The 23,023-nt window shown below is 41.1% G+C and overlaps 1 protein-coding gene across 2 annotated transcripts in view; it reads left to right on the top strand.

Moving 5' to 3' along the window:
- SRGAP1 (SLIT-ROBO Rho GTPase activating protein 1) overlaps positions 1 to 22,568 on the top strand; it is a 206,018-nt gene extending 183,450 nt beyond the window's left edge. For both annotated transcript variants that reach the window (XM_067564110.1, XM_067564111.1), the window contains exons 17-22: positions 2,250 to 2,474; positions 3,235 to 3,314; positions 14,557 to 14,737; positions 15,345 to 15,479; positions 15,633 to 15,975; positions 19,399 to 22,568. In XM_067564110.1, coding sequence (XP_067420211.1) covers positions 2,250 to 2,474; positions 3,235 to 3,314; positions 14,557 to 14,737; positions 15,345 to 15,479; positions 15,633 to 15,975; positions 19,399 to 19,776 — 1,342 coding nt within the window. In that variant the 3' untranslated portion in view covers positions 19,777 to 22,568. The remainder of the gene's footprint in view (positions 1 to 2,249; positions 2,475 to 3,234; positions 3,315 to 14,556; positions 14,738 to 15,344; positions 15,480 to 15,632; positions 15,976 to 19,398) is intronic.
- Positions 22,569 to 23,023: the final 455 nt, after the last annotated feature.

The following is a 23,023-nucleotide window of genomic DNA, read 5'->3' as shown; positions in this document are numbered from 1 at the left end:
GTTTTGAGTTGAGCCTCTACTGTATCTTCCAGGATGTGAATGTTAAAATGTGTTGTTAAACGTTAATACATTAAGTCTGCTGGTTTTAATTTTGTATGCACATGCTATACATTTGTCAAAGCTAGTCCCCGCTTTACTTGTCATCAAATAAGTGATTTTACACACACACACACACACACACTCTCTCTCTCCCTCTCTCTCTCTCTCAAAACCCTTAAGTATAAGGACTTGGGCCCAATGTTTTTTTAATCTCCATCTTTTTCCACCTGAAAAACTCCAGCTGTATTTCCTGAGAATGGCTGTAATAAGGGTGTGGCATTTGAGACTGCTTTTTACTTCCTAGCCTCAAACACTTAACATTCATTGGTCAGGATTATAAAAGGTAATACTTGTTATATGGTCAGGGTCCGTGTTCATTGACATCAGCCATTACTTATCCATAATCATCTTTGGTAGTCTCATTCGCCTCACTTAATTTTACATTCACCCTGGTAAAATCCCAATCCCTCACTGTACACTTTGCCTCCCATTCTCCAACAGCAATAGCACTACCCACCAGCACTAGATGATGATTGATATGCTTATTGAGTGCATCTACACTTGAGTTGGAGGTGTAATTTCCAGCTCCGGTAGACTGAGCCAATGTGCTAAAGTCAATGGGCTAAAAATAGCAGTGTAGCCACAGATTCATGGACTGCAGGATGAGCTAGCCATCTCACGTAGAATCCCATCAAAACTCTAGGGACGTACGTGTGGTGGCTAGCCCCTCCCACCACCCATAATGCTGTGGCTATGCTATTTTTAGCATGCTGGCTCCGTCAAAGCTAAGGCAGGTATGTCTACCTGAGCTGGAAATTTTACCTCCTGGTCTAGTGTAGATATATCTTTAGTGAATGAGAGATCAGGCCCTTAGTTAGCATATTCCTTTTTTGCCCCTATTTGCTTCAAAATTGAGTGGCTCTGTTGGGGCTACACAAAAAACACTTTGCTGAAATAAAAATAGTCTCTTGTACTATATTCCACCAAGTGTGTGTTACGGGGAACATAAGAGGCAACATCATGTAGCCTTTCATATTTCATAAATCAATTATAGCCACCTATGTAGCATAGTTCATGAATAATCTAGCAACTAAACCTCCTTTGTAATTTGTAGAACAAGTTTTCTGATATCTTTGAGTGGCATGCATCACATTAACAAAATATGACACACAAAGGGATAGCACAACTGATTTTACAAGCAGATTTTGCAGCATTGCAGGGGGTCATTTAGAATGTTTGACTCTTTTCAGGTTGTATGATGTCACAGTGCCGTTGCTATGCAGCAAATATTTTCTCTAGAAAGTACACTTTAAAGCTTTTTAAACTGGTGTATTTAAAGATGGGCAAACATACCAGCTGCATCTCTAATCCTACAGGGTGCTGAGCAGTATTGAATTAATGGGAGTTATGGGATGACAGGCCTTGTGTGTCCTTAAAAATGACTAATCCAGGGAGCTATAGGTCTCAATCCTCAGCTACAGCTGAAGAGCACACAGTTCAATGTGTGGGAGGAAAGGTGGTGTGTGTACAGACAGGTAGCCTTTGTGATTCTGGACCAAATGTGCACCAGGCTGGTCCTCTAGCATAACATACAAGCAAGCACACCAAGGGAACGACATGGAATCCAGGATTCAGTAAGATGTAGGGAAGCCCCAACCATACTCTGCTTCCATCGGGCAGATCCCCTAGATTTTTCAGCGAGGTGGAGTGGCATAGCAGCAACCAACGGATCCTTCTGTGCCCAGACCTGTTGTCAGCTACATTCTGTTTCAGATATTGGAAATGTTGTTATACATATGGCTTCATAGTAATGGGGGGAGGGGTTCCTTCCCTCAGAAAACCCTTAGTACTATCTCACTGTTTGCTTTTTTCCTTTTTTTTTTTTTTTTTTTTTTTTTTTTTTTTTTTAACACTTAGAACAATATCTTTTCTCTAAATCGAACAGAGCCCCTTAGTAAAGTTTTCCATGGCAAAAAAGTTAATTCAAATTCATTCTCTCCCCATGTGAGTCCGTATACATTAAATTCTCCCAATGTTGTATATTGCCAGACAGTAGAAGAACACATTCATTTGTTTGCTATGTTGTACAGGTGTCAAAGAGGGTGGGAACATCGTATTGTGCTGCAATTTAAGGTTTTTCTGAACTAGTTTTCAGAATTAGGAGAGTCATAGAGGAAAAATCTTTATTTTTCTTGATTCTTCTTTCAAAGCCTTTCACAGTACAGTGATGAGAACATGATGGATCCTTATAACTTGGCCATATGTTTTGGCCCAACACTGATGCCTGTTCCAGACATACAAGACCAGGTGTCGTGTCAAGCTCATGTGAATGAAATAATCAAAACTATCATCATCCATCATGAGGCTATTTTCCCAGACGCTAAAGAGCTTGATGGCCCTGTTTATGAAAAATGTATGGCCGGAGATGACTACTGGTAAGTCAGAATATTTATTATCTTTCTCTTTTCATGTCAAAATCCTAGGACTCCATTTTACATGAACAACTCCCATGGCATAACAGGATCTGAATAAATAAAAGAAATACAAAGATAAAAATAATGCTAGTGCATGGAAGGTTCACAGGAAAGTGGTAACTGTGAAGCACATGGGGCAAATATAACCATGATGATTGCCAGGGGTTTCCTAACTAGAACTCTTAAATGGAGTTAATTTAGGATTTTGAGAACTATCACAGATGTGGCCATCAAATAGTTGACAGGGCTCTGCATGTACAAATTGGAGTGTGTGGCCAAATCGTGTAGTCCCAGGGAGCTGCTGAAGGGTTGCCTGAAGAATTTGAGTTTATAATGGTTTCACCATTAACCCCAGACATATATACACTAAATTCAGTACTACTTGCAAGGAAATATCCAGTAACCCTATTATCCATTTAAATAAATGGAAATGATATCTGCAGGTAAGATGTGTTAATTTCTGTAATAATTATGATCTTACACCATGGTCTGAGGAATGTGTTGCTGCTGGCTTTAACAATATATTATAAATAATATTTAAAATAGTGGTATTTGGGTTTTTTTTTTTTTAATTGAGTGGTGTTTGATATAGAAATAGATTATTCTTGTTAGTTTGGCAGTCGACTGGGAGGGCGGAGGGTTATGTCAAAGATAAGCATCCACTAAGCACTGCATCATGTGCTAATTGCCTGTACTTGCTTAACATTGCATATTTCTGCAGCGATAGCCCTTATAGTGAACATGGTACATTAGAGGAAGTGGACCAGGATGCCAGTACAGAGCCCCACACCAGTGAAGATGGTACGTCCTCATGTTACATCTTTTCATTAAATTACATTTACACGTTTTTCATGCTGGAGATACTCTGATCCTCACTGTCTCTTAATTGAAGCTAAAAAATTTCAGGCAGGGTGCTCTGCAACTTACACCTCCATTTTTAATCTTGCATTTTTGTTTGTTTTTCACTCTTATCCATCTGTTTCACCAGCTGTTTCCTTGCACCTTTCCTGGCTTGCTCAGTAACAGGAAGGACAAATGGGAAACTACTTTAGTCAGCACAAATTACTTTCTGACGTAATGTTCCCTTTTTATGTGATCTTTTACCTTTTTTGCACAACATGAACTGATTGAAGATATGCCTCTGGATATTTTAGCTTAGAAAATTGCATTCAATATGCCATATTTTGATATTTAAAAACTCATGCTTTCTAGAGGATTTAAGGACCCCCAAAACTATTAAACCCAAGCCATTCACTATAATCTTTGCTCATGCTCACCCTTGCTGGACTAGGTACAGTAGCTGGCAGTGAGGGGCCAATGGAGTAAGCATCACCTATCAAATCCCCTCTTCTTTCTTTCAGCAAATAAAGACTTAAGCCTTGTCTAGATGGGGAAATATAGTAGCATAGCTGTAGTGGAATAACTATTCTATGCAGCTATGCCACTTATTTCCCCATGTAGGCAAGTCCTATGGGGCAGATGCCTCTTTTTCCCTTGTTTAGGGTAGCACAGTGAATAAAGCAGCAGTGGATAAAGAAGGCAGCAGATAAGGGGCTGTGACCAAGCAGGAAAGGGAAGGCAGATAGGGCTTATCATCAGAAGGCAGGGGGATTGGAAGGGGGTTGCATGAGGACCTGTTCAAGGTAAGCAGCAGAGTGCAGAAAGGCCACCTTTTCATTTTCAAGAGGCGCAGGGGAGGGAATTATAACAGAAGAGCTTGTCAGAGGACAAAGGGGGTGAGAGTAAAAGACCAAAATGGTATCGTTGATTTTATTTAGGAGAGCAGCAATGGCTGAGTGTGGGTTCAAAAATAATTTCCAAGGTTGGAGAAAGGTTTCTGTTGCCAGCCCCAGTCCAATCACTCATTGAGGTCACCAGCCAAAGCTCCTCATATGTGTCTCTTCCTCCTTTCCTTGTATACTAATTTAGAAGTCAGTTTCTCGTGTTGCTAAAAGACAGACAATTTCAGCTTTCTAGGAAATGCTCAGGATCAAGTGGATGACATCAGGGAGTGAAACACTTGATGGTGGAGGATCCTCTAAGAGAAACTTGATGTTTTTCTTCAAGTAGTGTCCCTGTGGGTGCTCCACTCCAGGTGTCATCGCGTCCCGCACCCTTGATCGGAAATCTCAGCAGTATTCACCCGGGTCGCGCATGTGCAGCTCTTGTCTCACGGCACTCTTGGCGCATCTTCTAACACGCGTGCAACCCGACCCCCTCAGTTCCTTCTCAACAGTCCATCCGAGACAGAGCATTACCAGCAGTTAAACTTTAACTCTAAATTACTAATGGTGAATAGTTATTAGCTTAGTTTAGTCATAGTTAAGTAGTGCATTGATGCTTATCCTCCTTACACGAAACTTCACAAAGATAAGATCACCCTTAGGCCACATCCTAAATTCTTACCAAAGGTAGTGTCGGAATTCCATATTAACCAACCTATCCATCCACCAACCTTTTATCCAAAACCGCATACCAATCCACAGGAAGCAGCACTCCACACTCTGGATGTCAGAAGGGCCATAGCCTTTTACCTAGAGAGACCCAAAACATTTAGAAAATCAGAAACTTTTTGTATCATTAGCAGGATGCTCGAAAGGCAAAGCCATCTCCAGCCAAAGGCTATCCAAATGGATATCAACATGTATCCACCTGTGTTACAAGCAGAAAGGTCTACAAGCTCCCACAGGAACCAGAACTCATTCTACAAGAGCAGTATCCAATTCTGTAGCATTTTTTAACAATGTACCTATAACGGACATATGCAAAGCCACAACATGGTCATCAGCACATACTTCCATAAGACATTATTCTATTGACCAGGCATCTGTCAGGGATGCCTCACTAGGTGCCATGAGATGGGAGCTGCGACCCGACAAATACTGCTGAGAAGATCTCCAATCCAGGGCGCAGGATGCAACGACACCTGGAGTGGAGCACCCACAGGGGGACACACCTAGAAAAACATCAGTTACTGCACCAGATGAGTAACCTTTTCTTCCTGACATACATGCAGAGGCGTAAATGATGGAAATGTGAGGCAATATTCTGGATTCATAAATATGCACCTCTGCAAGCTTTTCCCTGCATGTGAGAATGAAATGGGAGGAAAAAACACGCAGCAATCAAAAGTTTTTTTAATCCTTTTGTACACAGTTGTAAAATATTAGATGGCATCTGAAAGCACAGACAGGCAAATCTTGACCATGTGAAAGTAGTATTCATTTGTGCCTTGATATCAATCCTGGATGCAATGACTGTAGTAAAGTTGTAGCATAGCATTATTGATTGAGACAAAATTAACTAGGGTAACTCTCGAGGGAGCAGAAGTAGCCAAAAAAGGACATATTTGACCTAGTTTTGTTTATCAGGATGGCCAGCAATTTAATCCTAGCTTTTGCCATTCCTTTGTTTTCTACTTTTTGTGAATTGAATATAGAAAGTGGACAGTTATGCATGGATGTGCATTTAAAGTTTAAAAAGGTAACAAAAGATTTATACTTTGTGGTAATACTTGGACAAAGGTTTACAGCCACTGACACAATGGCCTGGACCACAGCAGTTCTGGAACCCAGGAAGATTCCCTCCTGTCCCATGGTCGTAGATGCAACAATTGATCTCAGGAACATCTGAGAGATGCTTTGCAACAGTGTTGCACGCACCCCGGACTTGGATGAGGAACCAGGCCAAGCTGCATGGGCTTCAGCAGTACCACTGGAAGAGGCTACCCCGGCTGCAGAAGAACAGTCGCTCACTCTACTCTTACCTGCCTCATCATCATCATGGCCTGATAAGGTGGTACCGGGTTCTTCTGCCATGGTCCCACGGGACGACTTCAGAGTGCATCAAGAGCTACTCAAGAGGTTAGCCGCGACGGTGGGCTTTGAAGCGGAGAAGATGAAGGAGCCCGATGATGCACTCTGACGTTTTGGAAGCAGCAGCCCCTTCTAGAGTGGCCCTTCCCATCCATGAGGGAGTTGTCAAACTTGTCAAGGCTTTATGGAAAACCTCCTCCTCTCTGCCACCTACCTCTAAAAGGGCCTAAAAAAATTATGTACTTGCCAAGGGTTCGGGTATCTGTACTCTGACCTGTCCCTGGGGTCGCTGCTGGTGTCAGCCGCCAACAAAAGAGATAGATGGGGCTATCAAGCTCAACCCCCCAGAATAAAGATGTGAAGAAGCTGCTTCTCTTTGGCAGAAAGTTTTATTCGACTGTTAGTCTCCAACTCCAAATATAGAACCAGCAAGCCCTGCTGGGGAGATATGACTATAATATATGGCATTCCCCAGGGACAGATTCACTGACTCCTTGCCCCAGGTGTCTAAGCAGGAGTTTGTGGCTATTTTTGAGGACGACGAGTCAGGAGCCTGAGCTTCCCTCCAGGCAGCCTCTGACGCAGCCAACTCAGTGGCCAGAACAATGGTGTTAGCTGTCTCTGTGCGGAGAGCCTCGTGGCTACAGTCATCCAGCCTATCTGTGGAAGTCCAGCAGTTCATCCAGGACCTCCCCTCCGATGGTCCGGTGCTGCTATCTGACCAAACGGACGGCAGGCTGCACAGCCTAATGGATTCCAGGGCCACGCTCCGCTCCTTAAGCCCATACAGTGCATCTGCTTCTAGGAAGCATTTCAGGCCCCAGCAACCATCCAGACTTGATTTCACAGGATCACGGTCTGTTGTTACATCCAAACCTCGCCTCCTTACATCTGATGGCATGGATTCTGCATGGTTAAGCCTTGAAGAGCAGGCTTGCTCCATTCAGGTTCAGAAAGTCCTGCTGGAAAGTAGAAAACCCTCTACTAATGCAACTTACCTGGCAAAGTGGAAATGCTTTTCCTGCTGGGCAGCAAAACAAAACCTCTCCCCGAGCCAGGTAACATTACACTCCATTCTGGAGTACTAACTCCACTTGAAATATCAAGGCCTGGCGTTATCAGTCAGGGTACACCTGGCAGCCATCTAGGCCTTTCACCCGCATATCCAGGGCAGATCAGTCTTTTCCCATGAGATGATGGCCATGTTCCTGAAAGGCTTGGAAAGGCTCTTTCCCCAGGTCAGAGACCTGGTCCCCCCATGGGACCTCCATCTAGTTTTGTCCAGACTCACTGGGTCTCTCTTTAAACCCATGGAGTCCTATTCGCTTCTCGTCGTGGAAAGTTGCCTGTCTGGTGGCAATTACATCGGCGAGGCAAGTCTCCAAAATCAAGGCTCTAACATTGGAACCTCCTTATGCTGTGTTTTACCAAAGATAAAGTTGAGCTGTGCCCTTGTCCCCCATTTCTACCAAAGGTGCTATCACAGTTTCATGTCAACCAGGACATCTACCTGCCACTCTTTTTTCCAAAATCTCACAGCTCTAGTGAAGCGAGCCACCTGCACACCTTCCATGTCAGACAAGTGCTGACTTTCTACATTGAAAGAACTAAGCCCTTCCAAAAATCCACGTAGTTCTTCATCGCAGTCGCCGAGCAAATGAAGGACTTGCCAGTCTCATCCCAGAGGATTTCCTCCTGGATCACCGCCTGCATCCAAACTTGTTATGAGGAGGCAAAGGTCACGCCTCCTGCCACTCTGACAGCCCATTCGATGAGCATAAGGTTTGTCAGCAGCTTTCTTAGCCCAGATTCCAATACAGGGTATTTGCAGGGCCATGACATGGTCTCCTGTTCACACCTTTATGTCCCACTATGCCATCACGCAACAAGCCTGGGATGATGCAGGCTTTGGCAGAGTGATATTGCAATCAGCACTTCTGTGAATTCCTGGCCCATCTCCAGAGGCACTGCTTGTGAGTCACTTGACACAGAATGGACATGAGTAAGCACTTGAAGAAGAAAACACGGTTATTAAACTTTTGTAATTGTTCTTCAAGATGTGTTGCTCATGTCCATTTCATGACCCACTCTCCTTCCCCTCTGTCCAAGTTCCAGCAAGAAGGAACTGAGAGGGAGGGGGGGCTGGCAGTGCCCTTTATACCAGCACAGCCACACACCACTGCGGAGGGCACTAAAACCAGCCCTGTGGATACCATTGAGGGAAAAAATCTTTGGCACAGTGCATGTGGTGCATGTACACACCTGACATGGAATGGACATGAGAAACACATCTCAAAGAACATCAGTTATGGAAAGTTAGTAACCGAGGTTTGTTTGGGGGTGGGGGATGGAAAGCCTCCCCTAAAGGAAATTTTTTATTCAATATATTTATTGATCACTAGTTTGTCACACCAGGGCCCTGATACGTGTGTATATGAGACTTGGCCACTGTTGAACTAAGCTTGTTACTACTGACTGGCCATAGTGTACTTTTGCATTTCCCTCTGTTAGCCTATTCTAAAATGTAAATCTTCATTATGTTGTAAATCTAGTTAGTTTTATGCTGAAGTGGTTTTTTTTTTCTCTCAAACTATCTAGTCCCATAAGAATTATTGGGATATTGAAATGTAATCCAAAAGCTATAGTCAAAAGCAAAAGGATTTATTTTTCTGTTTTGATTATTTTTACTATAAGAATTATTTGCTGTATAAGGTTAAATGACAAGAAAGTTTCTCTAGGCCTACAAGAAGTCAGCTGTATATAATGGCTAGGCTGAGCAACTGTGGGGGAAAGTAAAGGTTTGTTTATGTAATTACAAAGCTAAAATCAATTTTAAAAAATTAAGGCAAATATATATAGAAGTGTCTGTAGGGATAAAATTAGCATCATCTTGTCCTCTATTCTTTGAAGGTTTGGGGCATACAATGATGAAGTATACAAAAGCCAACATACAACTGTAACTATAAACACATGAGTAGTCACAGTGACTGTATTGGGGCTATTCACATGCTTAAAGCTGTGAATGTGTTTATGTGCTGCTTCTTATGATCCAGGTCATAGTGAAGAGCTTTTTGTAAGGGTAAAAAGCCTTCCCTGTAAGAAGTCTTCTTTACATTGTCTACTTAAAAGAAGAGCATTCCTGTTAAACAACAGTTTTCTCCTTTCTCCTAAATCTGTAAATAACAGGAACTTCTGTGCATTTGAAAGAATTTGCCTTGTGCCTCCAACTGAGCCATAGCTATTTATCTGTAACTTAGTTACAGAAAGACATTAACCAGAAAAGTAACTCTTAAAAAAGAGAGAAAGTGTATGTCTACACTGCTGTGGCATCAGGGATCAATGCAGCGGTATCAATTGAGCAGGTCTGTGAAGACCCGCTCAGTGATTGGCAAGCGCTCTCCAGTCGACTCAATTAGTCCACCTCCCCGAAAGGAGAAAGGCTGCATGGTTGGGATGGCATCTCCCATTCGACACAGCACTGTGAAGATGCCACGGTACGTCGATGTACTTAGATATGCAAGCTACATTATGTAGCTTGCGTATCTCCTGTCAGTCATCGCTGCCAGTGTAAACCAGCACTAAGATTCAGGGGGATATATCTTCATGCTTAACTTAAGCAGTTTTGTGCAATTTTCTTCTGAAATTCTTTAACGTTGCTTAAGATATTTTACTTTAGTTGGATGCATATAAAAGTTGACTAGATCTGTTTCCAAAGGAAATAAGAGAATTTCCTGAGGAAGTCTCAGACACATGGGTAAGTCCTGATATAAAACACAAACATGTTAACATTTTTATTACTGTTCACTAGCACCTTATGATGTCGTCCATTTATAAATCAAGAAACTGGTTCTCACATGGAAAGGAAAAAATAGGACAAATAAGGCTGAGTTAGTACTGTTGTGTCTCCCAAATGTCCACCTTTGCTGATTTGACTACTCTGAAATAATTCACACCATGATCAACTTTTTGTCAAGTTCTGCTAGAACAATAGTTCACTACCTTGTTTCCCAGTGAGAAAACTGCCAGAGTACTTGAGGATAGACTGTACAGCCACAGCCCTTTGATAGGGTGTAGAGGAGGCATAGGAATCAGAATGTCTTTTGCTTCAGACAGGCACAATGCCTGTGGGAGAATTTGGGAAGCATAGATCAGGGGCTGTTCTGATGGGTACAGATGTTCAGATGGGCTGTTTCACTGGGTACAGTGAAAGGCACAGTGGACATTTTCAGTCAGCTGACTCAGTTCCACTTGCCCCACTGGTGTGTGGTGGGATGGCGTAGTCCCACCCTCGTACCAACACCTTTAGAGGAAGATAAGTGCTCTGGTTGGCTCTTGAAGTGCAAGGATAGAAACAGTGACTCGCCTTGGTGTTTCTTACATCCTTTCTTCTCACCACCTACTGAACTCATACAGAGCTATTTGCCATCTAGTGAGTGATTTTTAAATGGAAGGCCCCAGAATGTATCACTGAATGGCAGTAATAATATTAGCAGAATTTCAGGTCATAAGTACAAAACTGAGAACCAAATCCCTAGAGCTCTTCCTGAGTTTGTCCTAATTTTCCCCTTCTCTTGCTTTGCCTAAATCATTAGGGATCATAGCTAGTGATATCTCAGATGTCATCAAATATTTCTTGCTATAGTTAGCAAATGCCTCCAGGTACAGGACAGAGCAGTACAATTATATGTCCCTCTGAGCTTAATTTTACTGTTAGACCCCATAGCTCAGTATCATGCAGAATTTTAGTTACAAGTCAGATTTGTAATTGTTGGTTAGCTCTATTCCCTTTCCTTTAGCTGTGAAATGGCTCCCTACAGTTCTCAGTAACCTCGACATTATAAATCGTTTGGCTTTTTTTATGTCCAAATAGAACTGTCAAGGAATTTCTGTATTAATTGTCAACATTCTACCTGTTAACAGGTGAATTAGTGTTTGAAAAATAAAAGCTGAGAACTGTCTGCTGCAGAAATGTGCTGTCCAAATAAAGGGCACATTTTTAATCATGAAAATTCCTATCAGAATAAAAGAACAATTTGCATGTGCTTAATACAAGAATGTCATTAAGAAAAGCAACAGTGTCAGCTATACACCACATTACTCAGTGAGAAAGTAGGGAATGTTACATAGGAACACCTAAATAGCATGCCTCAGAAGTCACGCTCACTGTCAGTAGATTAACAGTTCAAACAGCTGTTCCCAGTGTAGCAACTTTCCACAGATATCTGAGAAAGCACGTCAATCTATAATGAGGTACAGGAAAAAGAAGAACTCAATAATCCATAGGCATTACTCTCTTTTTACACTAGGATTACATAGGTATGGAATGACTTCTAATTTATTCTGGTGTGCAGTAAGTGAGAGAAGAATCAGACCCTATATACTCAAATCTTTAATATCAAAGTCCATTGAATTTTTAATTATAGTATTGCTCATACAAATAGGAATTTCTATATCTGATCAACTCAGTGCACTATCTAGTCCAATATCTGCCTCAAAGTGACCAGTACCAGATACTTCAAATGAAGGTGAAAGGGAACTCTGAAAGGGCAATTTTGAAATAACGTGCCTATGGTGAAGTTTCTTCTTAACACCCATCAATTAGTGATTGGCTTGTGCCCTTAAGTATGGGAGGTTATACTTTACCTCCCTCCCTTTATTTAATCTTATATAATGTAACAGTATGTTCTTATTATCCATACAAACATTCTGCCTCAGCATTGGAAAAAGGAGGGAAATAAACTAGATGATCTTGAGGTCCAACCCTACATTTCTATGATTTGAGGAATATCTTTTTACAGTGTGTTCCACAGGCTAACTTTGTGATATATACACATATTTCCTTTTTGGTGTTATTGTTGCCTTTCAGTTTCATTGACTGTCCCCTTGTATTATGATGCAGATAAAGAGGAGTGCTTGATTTACTTTCTCTTCTCTAATCATTAATTTGTATATCTTTATCATATCTATTCTTATTTGTCTCATCTTTCAACTATACAGTCCCAATCTTTTCAGTCTCTCTTCATGTGATGGAAGCCTTTCCTTGCCTATAATCCTTTTGTCACATTTCTGGTCCTCTTCGCTTTCTGTTTCTATAACTTTTTAGATAGGTTATCTAGAATTGAACACAATATTCCAGGTGAGAGCATGCCACTGATTTTATATAGTGGCATTATAACTTTTACTATTATTTTCTAGCCCATTCTATATAAATCTTACCATTTTGTTTCCTCAGTGTGCATTGGTGGTCAAAAAAGCAAAGGATTTCATTAAGCTAGCCCATCTTTTTCCTGAATAAATACAATGTGTATAAGTAATTGAAATGATTCTTTCCGGAGTGTATTACTTTGCATTTGTGATGCTGAATTTTATCGCCATTGTGCTCGCATCACCTCATGTAGTTGTGTTTATGCTTCTCTGAAATTCTTCAGTGTTTTCTAGTCTTGACTAACTTAAACAAATTGTCATCTGAACTATCGCAAGTTGTTAACCTGATTGCTTAAAGATAGCAGACTACAGGACAGTCCTCTACAGGTTGGGCAAGTTATGAGGAAATTACTGCAAGCTGTAACCTTAATAAGGCACAAGTATTATATTTCCACATTTTAAAATTAACTTCCATCTTGCAAAGACATCCAGCACATAATATTAATACATAATAAAGGAGCGATAGTTTTCATTATAAACCATGTTCTTTAGGAGATTGACTCAGCAATTTAAATTTGTACCAAGCTAAAATTTGGTACAGCAGTCATCAGCCTCGCGGTTAATTTCTTTCTAAATTTTGATTTAATTATAGAAGGTATTTTTCATTTTGGATGGCTTTATTTTTGAGCTACTCAAAGCAAACTAAATGTATAATTTGAATACTGACATTTGGCAGGCATTAGTTCTTAATGCTTTGACTGGCATTTTGATACTGTGATAAATTTAACCTGACATTTGAGTTATCATGCATTAGTTTTTCATAACTTTTAGAACAAACTAGACACTGCCAACATCATACAATAAAAACGTAGCTGTTCCATCAACGTCCAGCTGACAAAGCAGCAGCTCCAAAGACATCAGTTAAGCTATTACACTCATTGGCCCCAATTCTGCAAATAGATATGCTAGCAAGAGACCTTGAATCTGCACAGAGGCCCACTGATGTCAGTGGGACTCCGCACCGGGGTCATATCTACTTATAGGCTAGGAGCCATTGTCAGTATGAACTTTGATATATCAAAGTTTTGACGGGGAGATTTTAATTCTCATTTTCATCCTTAAAGTGATCTTAAAAAATCCATTGTTCTTGTGACAGGAGAAGCTTTACACCACCTTAATGCACACGCTCACTTTCTCTCTGCAAGGGCCAGTCAAAACTGCTGTAACCTAGGCCTGGTTGTTCACAGAAGCCATCCCAGCAGCCAGTGATCACTGGGAGCATAGCGACACCTAGACTTCGCCCTCTTTCAGCTGACTGTGCTCCATACACTGGGGTGCAGCCTAGAATTACCCTAGCAGCTCTTGCCACACATTGATTCCTCATACTCAGATGTACTCCTAAAGGAATTGGATCTGTCAGGTGTGTGGTGGCTTTGCACAACTAGAGCTTCAAAAGAAGCCAGAGAAGGCCCAGGAACAGGTCCCTGTATTTTATAAAATATTAGGTTTGCACTGGGTCTTCACTCTTAGCACAGAGTGACAGAAATTCTCATAACTTCAGAGTTCTAAAGCTATTAAATTGACTCATCAAGCAACTCGTGCCTATTCGTGCTGAGGAAACCCCAGTCTATCCATTCCTTTTTCACTACTGATAGTAAAGGAGCTCCATTTACTGTTGCTGTAACACATCTCTTTTGCTTGTTCACCTGATGGCTCCCTCAAGTTTTTTGTTTTGTTTTCTATTGCATGTAACTATGCTCCCCCTCCCGCAAACCACCACATAAAAAAGTAGCGTTTTACATTAGAAGATGGGCTCCTCACACTTTCAAATGTTCAGCATTGAGTGTGTTGTGTGCTCTCTCTCATGTTCTCTGGCTGGAGGTCTTAAGAGCAGCCCATTTGCTTCATACTTGGGGCACGCAGACATGACCGCTGCCTGAAGTACATCTTGGAGCAATATCTGACTTCTGTCAGCTTTGTTTGTTTGGATAATATGTATAAATACTGAGAGGTTACATTTTACAAAACTGAATTAAATAGATAAGTCTATTCTGGAGTTTGATATCTTAACCTTTTTTCCCTAGAATGTGAACCTATAGAAGCTATAGCCAAGTTTGACTACATTGGAAGATCTGCACGAGAACTCTCCTTCAAAAAAGGAGCCTCCTTGCTTTTATATCATCGAGCATCTGAAGACTGGTGGGAAGGAAGGCATAATGGAATTGATGGCCTAGTACCTCACCAATATATAGTGGTGCAGGATATGTAAGCAGTGTCTAGTTATATAACATAACTGAGTGATAACTCTTTATTGGGCAGAAACTTGTACTAGTTAGTGAACTATCTATCTCCCAAATGTGGGAGTACTTTGAAGGCTCAGGACACCTGGGAGATTTTGCCTCCAAACTGGGTGCTACCATCTTTGTTTTATTTCCCTGAAGTCAGGCCCATGAAGCAACGCCACAGAATCAGAAAACACTGATAGGCCGACTCAGCTATATCAGTGACAGAAGTGAGCCTAGTATGTTCAGAAGAGGATGTTGTACCTATTTTAGTTTTACCATATACTTGTAGCAGCTGTTGTTACTAATAAACTTCTAGGTAACAGGACTGGACAAGTACAGCACTGCACTTTTTAAAAAAAAAATAGTACTCAGAGTTGTACTTGGCACAAAGTCCCTGCTCCCAAAAGCTAGTCTAAATTTTAAGAGGTGACATGAATGAAGTCAATAAACAAATGGGTTAGCGATGAGATTACAGCAGCTGGAGACACAATTATGTCTAGTTTTAATTTTAGAAGAGCCATGATACCTTCTGTCCTACATACCTCACTTCCTTGAAAGTGATTTCTCAATCCATATAATTTTTTCAGGGACGATACCTTCTCAGATACGCTGAGCCAGAAAGCAGACAGTGAAGCGAGCAGTGGGCCAATAACTGAGGACAAGTCCTCATCCAAGGACATGAACTCTCCAACTGATCGTCATCCTGACATCTATTTAGGAAGGTATGGTTAACATAGTAACTTTCCTGCATTGCTTTGCAGCTGTTAGATCGCTTCTGGGCTCATGCAGTGCCAGGATTTCCCCCCCCCCCCCCCCCCCCACACACACCCCCGTTAATAATGCTAACTTGTGCTATGATTTCTTCATTTGTGTAGGCAAAGAAAGAGATCAGAACCACCTCCTCTAAGACGCCCTGGCAGGACCAGTGATGGCCATTGCCCAGTACATCCACCCCATACACTCACCAATTCATCAGTGGAGATAGGTTCTCCCAACATGGCTAGTCATTGCAGTCCTCGAGGCCTTCTTCAAAATCGCAACCTCAATACAGACAGCCCCGAAAGACGACGTAGACCTGGGCATGGCAGCCTCACCAACATTAGTCGGCATGATTCACTAAAGAAGATTGATAGTCCTCCAATTAGAAGATCTACATCATCTGGTCAATACCCAGGTTTCAATGACCATAAACCACTAGACCCAGAGTCAATAGCTCAGGTTGGTCTCTTTTCTTTGCCTTGGTGAGGAGCATGGTCAAATAGATGTAAATGAACATTTGACTTTGCAACACAGAGTTTAAATTTTCATTGAAAAGCTATATCAAAAAAGTATCCCACTTTCTGACATGGGAGCCTGGGACAAAGAATATGTGTTAAAGGATCATGAGTGAAAGGAGAGCCAGGAGGAATAAAAGTTGCAAAAGCATTAAAGTGAAATAATTTTCAGTTGTACTGAAATGGAATTGTCTATGCCACTCAGAGCAAAGAGATAATGTACACTTACTGTTTCTCAGTTATGTAAACCCCAGTGCTCTAATGAAAGTGGGTCTAGCTTATATAATTACTGCACGATTAGTTCTGAATCTTACAGTATGCAAATCTGTGATCCAGTTGGCTACTAATGTCCACTGTCACTTGAAACACAGGAATTTGCATTTTAGAGTCTGTTTTTAAACATAGTTTTTGTATCAATTTAAATATTTTATCGCTTTTTGTGCCTAGGAAATAAGACAGGTAAAAGTGCAATAAATAATGGACTGTGCCATCACTGAATATGTGAAAGCAGTGGTGTACTGGCGGGGGGTGCTGGCCAGGCCCTCGAAGGAGGAGCCACTTCTCGCTGACCAGGCTCCTTCACCCCTACGCTGGGCGCAATGAGGGAGCTCTGGGGACCCTGGCCGCACAGGGACCAGGAGGCAGTCAACCTAACGGCAGGACTCAGGGGCAGAGCCTGTCACACGCCCCCATCCCACCGCCACTTAGCAGCCCAGGGTCATCTGCCCCATCACTCCCGCTCCCCACCGCCCCCACAGCAGGGGGGCAATGGGGGAGAGCAGGAAATGGGCCCGCAGACCCCCCCATGGGATGCTGCTCCTCCCGCCAACAGGGGAGGGAGCGCAAATACAATTATTGGTCCCCAGACGCCAGAGACCCACTGTTCGCCACTGTAGGAAAGGTGGCTAGTCTTTTCTCAGCAGTGAGAGGGATAGAATAGCAGAGAGATAGCACCAAGAAGCAAGTTATTAATGTTGTCTATGCAGTGTGCGAACTCAGTAATAGCCATATCTCAGGCTGATAAATACCTGCATCTTACTCAGAGCTTGTTTACTTTAAAATATGGTCATTATGTAAACAGTCAACACCTTTAAATTACCATCTGGTTACAAAAACATTTAAAATAATCCTGCACTGATGTTTCAAAATTTCATGTAACTTTTGCTTCCAAAGTCTCTGGTTCTTATGAAGAGGGAAGAGCATCTCAGATGGTTGTGAATGACTCTGGAATAAAAGCAATGAAAATTGATATCTAACAATTTCTAACCGTTAAAATACTAGGTTACTATGTTACTTATTTACTGCCCAGAAGCTATGCACAGCCCTATTTTGCTTTAATTAAATTAGTTCATGCCTAGACCAATTATTATTTGACAGTAATAGAAATAGAACTTTGATTAACCCCTATAAATGCTACTGTAAACAAGCAGGAAACACCTGATGTTTTTCTTATTTAACCCATTTGTGCTTCACCAACACTGAAAAATTAACCACTAAACAAATGTTAGAATGTCCTTTTAGCAGATGTACTTTAAGAATACTGTAAATCCAAATGTGCAAAACAATCATGGAAATACTCTCGTAAGTAATCTCACCAACAGTATCTTGCATGACAGCTTCTAACCATGTCTGATATTCATCTTTGTTTTCCTTAAAAAGTATGAGGACATTGGAGGCACATCATTTATATGTTGAAAAAAACCATATTGAATGAATAAGCTGTAACAGATATGGCAATTTCCAGCAATATCCTCAAAAGAAATGATTGTATTAAGTTTATGTATTATTCTAGGCTGGGATTGTATGTAACCTGTCTGTGGGGAGATGTGAGAGATATTGCAACTCGAGGCAGTATCTTTAGGGTCCATTGTTTTAAACTAATGATTTGTGTACAACTGTGTTCTCCTCCATGAACTAAAAAACAGGAGGTGATGAATAAGGCAAATCAGCCAGGTTGTAACCCCTCCACAGAAGTACCAACTCTTGGGAAAGCTTGTATATACGATTTCAAACTAAATTCTCTAGAGACTAATGACAAAGAAAGGACTTTTGGATAAATAGCGTGAGTTTAAACAGCCACAGGGTCTGATCCAGCAAATGGACAGGACCAAGGTGGGGCCCCAATCCTTGCAGAAGGGTTAGAAGGACTTGACCTAGTAGGACCCTCTACTAAGTTTTTTGCTTGCTCATAAGAACCTTTATTGTCGTTTGTATGTTTTTTCTGTAATGCTTTTACCTTAAGAAAAAATGTGCTTGCTTAGAGGTGTGTGGTAGCTTGTAGCTGCTGGCAATTACACTGCTCACAGCCCTCAGAGAGAAAGCATAGTGCAGGTGCTGGCCTTTTGAGACAGTTTGGCTTGCTGGAGATATCACAGCGTAGGCAGGAACCTATGCAGCCTTCAAGATCCCCCCAGTCAGGAGGAAGTGCGATGCAGATCCTCACCCAAGGGAGGTGACGACGGCTGGGAGCCAGAAATCTAGAGGAGGAATAAAAATGCAGTTGCCCTGAAAGTGCGACACAAGCAAGCGGAGTTCATTGCCTCAAACCTTTTTAAAAGCTTAAATGGTACTTGTATGGAAAGGTGGCCATTATCTTTCAAGATATCCCTAAATTCTTAATACTAAATCACCAGCCTTTCCCCCTAATTTAACTTAAAGTTACCAAAAGCTCAGCTATTAAAATGTGTCCTACCATACAGACCAGGATTTTCAAAGCCAAAAAAAATGCTATCAGTGGCTTTGAAAAACTCAATCATAGTTTTCCAACTTCAGTTTTACTTTCATTTTAAAAAAAAATTGCTGTGTTGGAGTATTGTTCCTGACTATTTCAGGATAAGATAAGGGAGTATAGCACATGGACCAGAATCTGGAAAGCTCTTGGGCTTCGCATTTATTTATTTGTTGCAAAACAATCATCTAATATTGGTTCTGTTCATAGTAATTTAACAGTAACCAGCAGAAAGAGTAGGTTTTTAATGTCCTGACTGAATTTTGACCCTGTATTATCTTACTTTATGTTCAATCCAAGCTGCCATCATGTTTGGGAAGACCATTTTTAAATGAGTTTGATGTAAATGCATGCAGTGTTGGTGTAGCCATGTTGGTCACAGGATAACAGAAAGACAAGATGGGTGTGGTAATATCTTTTACTGGCTCAACTTCTGTTGATGAGAGACAAGATTTCAAGCTTACACAGAGCACTTCTTCAGCTCTGGGCTGTAAATTGACTTTTTAATACTGCCTCATAAAATTAGTTAGAAATGAGTGGATAGTTTATAACTGAATTCATGCATTTTTCAAAAGTTCTCCCTCTGCAACTACCCTTTGCATTCAATGACTTGCTGCTCTGTCTCTCTGCTCTGAACAGGATATTGAAGAGACAATGAACACTGCTTTGAATGAACTCCGGGAGCTGGAACGTCAGAGCTCTGCGAAGCATGCCCCCGACGTGGTGCTGGATACGTTGGAACAAATGAAAAACTCTCCCAGTCTGGCCACCTCAACAGAATCCCTGAGCCCTCTCCATAGCGTAGTGTTAAGGAGCACGGAGTCTCAGATTCGACGTAGCACTAGTTCTTCCAGTGATACCATGAGTACTTTCAAGCCTATGGTGGCTCCCAGAATGGGAGTGCAGCTAAAACCCCCTGCTCTTAGGCCAAAACCCATTGTTCTTCCAAAAACAAATCCTGCTATAGGACCTTCTCCTCCTTCCCAAGGTCCAACAGACAAATCTTGCACAATGTAAAAAGCTAAGCAGCCCAGGAGGTGAGGGTGGGGTGTGTTACAGAAAAGGATGGATTAGCGATAGCAGTCAGGGTTCCATATCGTTATTAGTTTATGTTTATAACTGGAGATGTTTTGTTTTTCAATGTTTTTGAATGTAATGTCTGAACTAGTATCATTAACATGGGCATTTGTATTTTGTATTTCAATTTTTTTAAAAACTGGACAATTGTGTGTCATTTTAAAACAAAACCAGATTTACTTGAAAACTTGATGCTGCACCATTTGTAATAAAAGGAACAGAAATGGCTTCCCACTTTGTACAATATTTCATAGTCTTACTGTAGTTTAAGTTACCTTTGTACAGGATCCCTTAAGTAAAGGGATTCGTAAGCAGATAGGGAACCTTTGACCACTAAATCACTGGTTCAGATCCCACTCTGGTTGGTAAAATCTGAAAGTGAGCATCTTGAGGGATTATTCAATGGCCTATGTGATATGTGGATGTAATCTCAGTCCCTATAAATTAAAAAAAATAAGACTTTCACAGTTGGCACTTAGTATTTAGCATATTTTTGGTAGTCTTAGCAGAGGCCAAGTGCTGAATAAGTTTGGAGACTGAATTACTCTCTGACCTCACTCCAGGTCAGGGTTAAAGTATATTGCCAGGATGGTGTGAAGTTTCTAATGCTGCCACCTGTGCTGTATCTTGTCTGTGAAGCTAGAACTTCAGTCCCCAGGACAGTCAGACACGTTTCACAAGCACTAAATTCACTTAAAGTTTACAATTTAGTGAACCATGTATCTGTAGGGGTACAGGTCTGGGGATCTTTCTGTAGTGTAATAAGAGATTGACAATAGCAGCTGAACAATAATTCAACAAAACATTCCCTGGGCCTTATTGCTCAGTATCTTTTTCAAACAATTTAAGCTGTAATAACCACAGTTTCAAGCAGCTGTATCCTCACTAGTTATCCTTCACAGTGCAAACAATGTGCATGGTTTCTCTATGATGCTCACTAAACTGAGATATTCTCCAAAGTTCTGGAATAACACAGGAGGTTGTAGCAGCATAGAAATCTCATTTTCTACTCCCTAGACTCAACCTAAATAAAATTTGCCAGACCCAATTTAAAAAAAAAGTCTGTACCTTTCTTGGGTCCGGGTGTGTGAGTGTAGATTTATCAACTTTGCTTAGTGCTCCATTATTAAATGTTCCTGTTATAAGTGAATTAATTGTACAGCTGTTTTGCACACTTTAACACAAAGACGTAACATTATTTCTGTGATTATTTTTTCACTATCATCTGCCCATTTTATAGGATTATTTATAGCAGGTTTTTACTTAAGCAGCTATGCAGCCAGACATAAAGAATACCCTGTTGGCTGCTATTATCTAAAATACCATGGCCAAGAAAAAAAACCTCAGTTGATAATCACCTATAGGTATAAAACTGGATTCAAATAAGGAGTTGTCTTTCCTCATAGCATGTGTTACATTAGGATCTTACCATTTTTCCTACAGAATGTTTTAAGTTGTACCACTCATTATACAGAGACATAGTTTAACTGGGGAGAGGGAAGAGTTAGTGTCTTGTAACAAAGATTTGATTAACGTTTTATAGTCTATGTAAGGTCACAGAAGCCATGTCCTTTTGTCATTTGGGAATTTATTTATTCCCACTGTGGTTTACTGGTTGTAATCTTTTGATAAGGAACGCCCAGCTCTGGACATGACAAATATCCCATAAACTGCATTTGAGAGCAAGGCTTTCAGACCACACTAGGCTTTGAGGTCTCAGTCCATTTAATCCACTGAGGCTATCGCCGTGTAAACAGGGTAACGACCTGTCAAATTCTTGTTTAATCCTACATCTCTTGACTGCATCTTGTTGCCTATAGTCCTAAATTCCACAGCAAGGGTCTAACTGAAGCCAGTCCCCGTTAAAGCTTGACTTTAGTCCATTGGTATGTTCACCTGTCCAGGACCAGAAGTTATTTTCAAGTCGTTCCCAAATTTATAAGGCTCAATGGAACAAACTGGAATTCCAGTTCTAATTTACATATAATTTTTAGTTTAGTAATTTGCTTAATACCAGTGTGGCATAATTGAGATGAGTACCTGTATCTTTAAATTCCATAGGGAATTTTGTATGTTTAAATAACTCTACTGGACTCCATAATGCTTATATTAGAAATTGTGTAGCAAAGAAAATATTAGAAACAGTGCATTTAGTGAATGCATCCACTTAGTGCATTCACACAAGTTAAATGTGTAGTTTGATGGTTATTATAGATACTTAAAGTATAGTAAGTGGATATGTAACAGGAAAGACTGACAACTACAAACATAACTAAAGGGTAACTCCTGCACACCTACTCAAATTAGTAGTGCCCTTTACTGTCAGTTTGATAAATTGCAGTACTGGTAGCTTCCTGCTTGTTGACTGTTACCTAATTGTGTCAATGTACATCTGTAGTATGTACATGTGAAAGTGCCTTTAAAATTTTAGAGGAGCTTCAGCTTTGCTCTTGTACTGTTGCATTTCCATTGCGTTCACCCTTGCTCGTATACGGTTGCATTTTCATTGCATTCTTCCCTGCTTTTGTACAGCCACATTCCCTCCATTCTCAAAGAACAAAAAAGTTAAAATTACACAGTTATGGAAGAAAAATGTACTGTTGATCTGTTGTGACGATGCACTTTTATGTATAGTACTGTACATTTTGGCATGTACCATCACAGGCTTCAGTATATGTTCAGGTTTGTTCCCCATAGTGTATCTTTATAATAAACAAGATAGTTCCCGTCTGCATTTGTGTAGTCTAATGGTGTGCAATCCTGAGTACATTTTTGCATGTGTATCCCCACATGACCTTTTTCCTTCTCGGTAATGTGAAGTGCAGAGGCTTGAGAGGTTCACCCTACGCTCACCGCTAGTTTTATCAACTCTATTAGTCTTCCCAGTTTTCATTTATTTTGCCCTCCTCCCCCAAGAAGTGACCTTTCCGGATCAGATCCTACTCAGCGAGTAGACAAGATCAGAGGCACCTGCATGGGCCTTCACAAAGGCCTACCATACCTCCATCAGTAGTCCCCTACTTTTACCCTTCCCTGAAACTTACTGCTGTAGCTCTCCTTTGGACAGGGCTTCATGCAGAGACGCTATTGGTACCCTACTGAACAACCAGCACAGTTACAGTGGTGCAATAGTGAAATCCCCCCCCTCCCTTTCGCAAAGCTTTGAGCTCCCTCCTGAGCAAAAGGC

The sequence above is a fragment of the Emydura macquarii genome, unplaced genomic scaffold (genome assembly GCF_026122565.2).
Source record: "Emydura macquarii macquarii isolate MOO-44397 ecotype Brisbane River unplaced genomic scaffold, CSIRO-AGI_Emac_v2 contig_2636, whole genome shotgun sequence".
Taxonomy (NCBI): Eukaryota; Metazoa; Chordata; order Testudines; family Chelidae; genus Emydura; species Emydura macquarii.
This window is presented reverse-complemented; position numbering and strand designations above follow the sequence as displayed.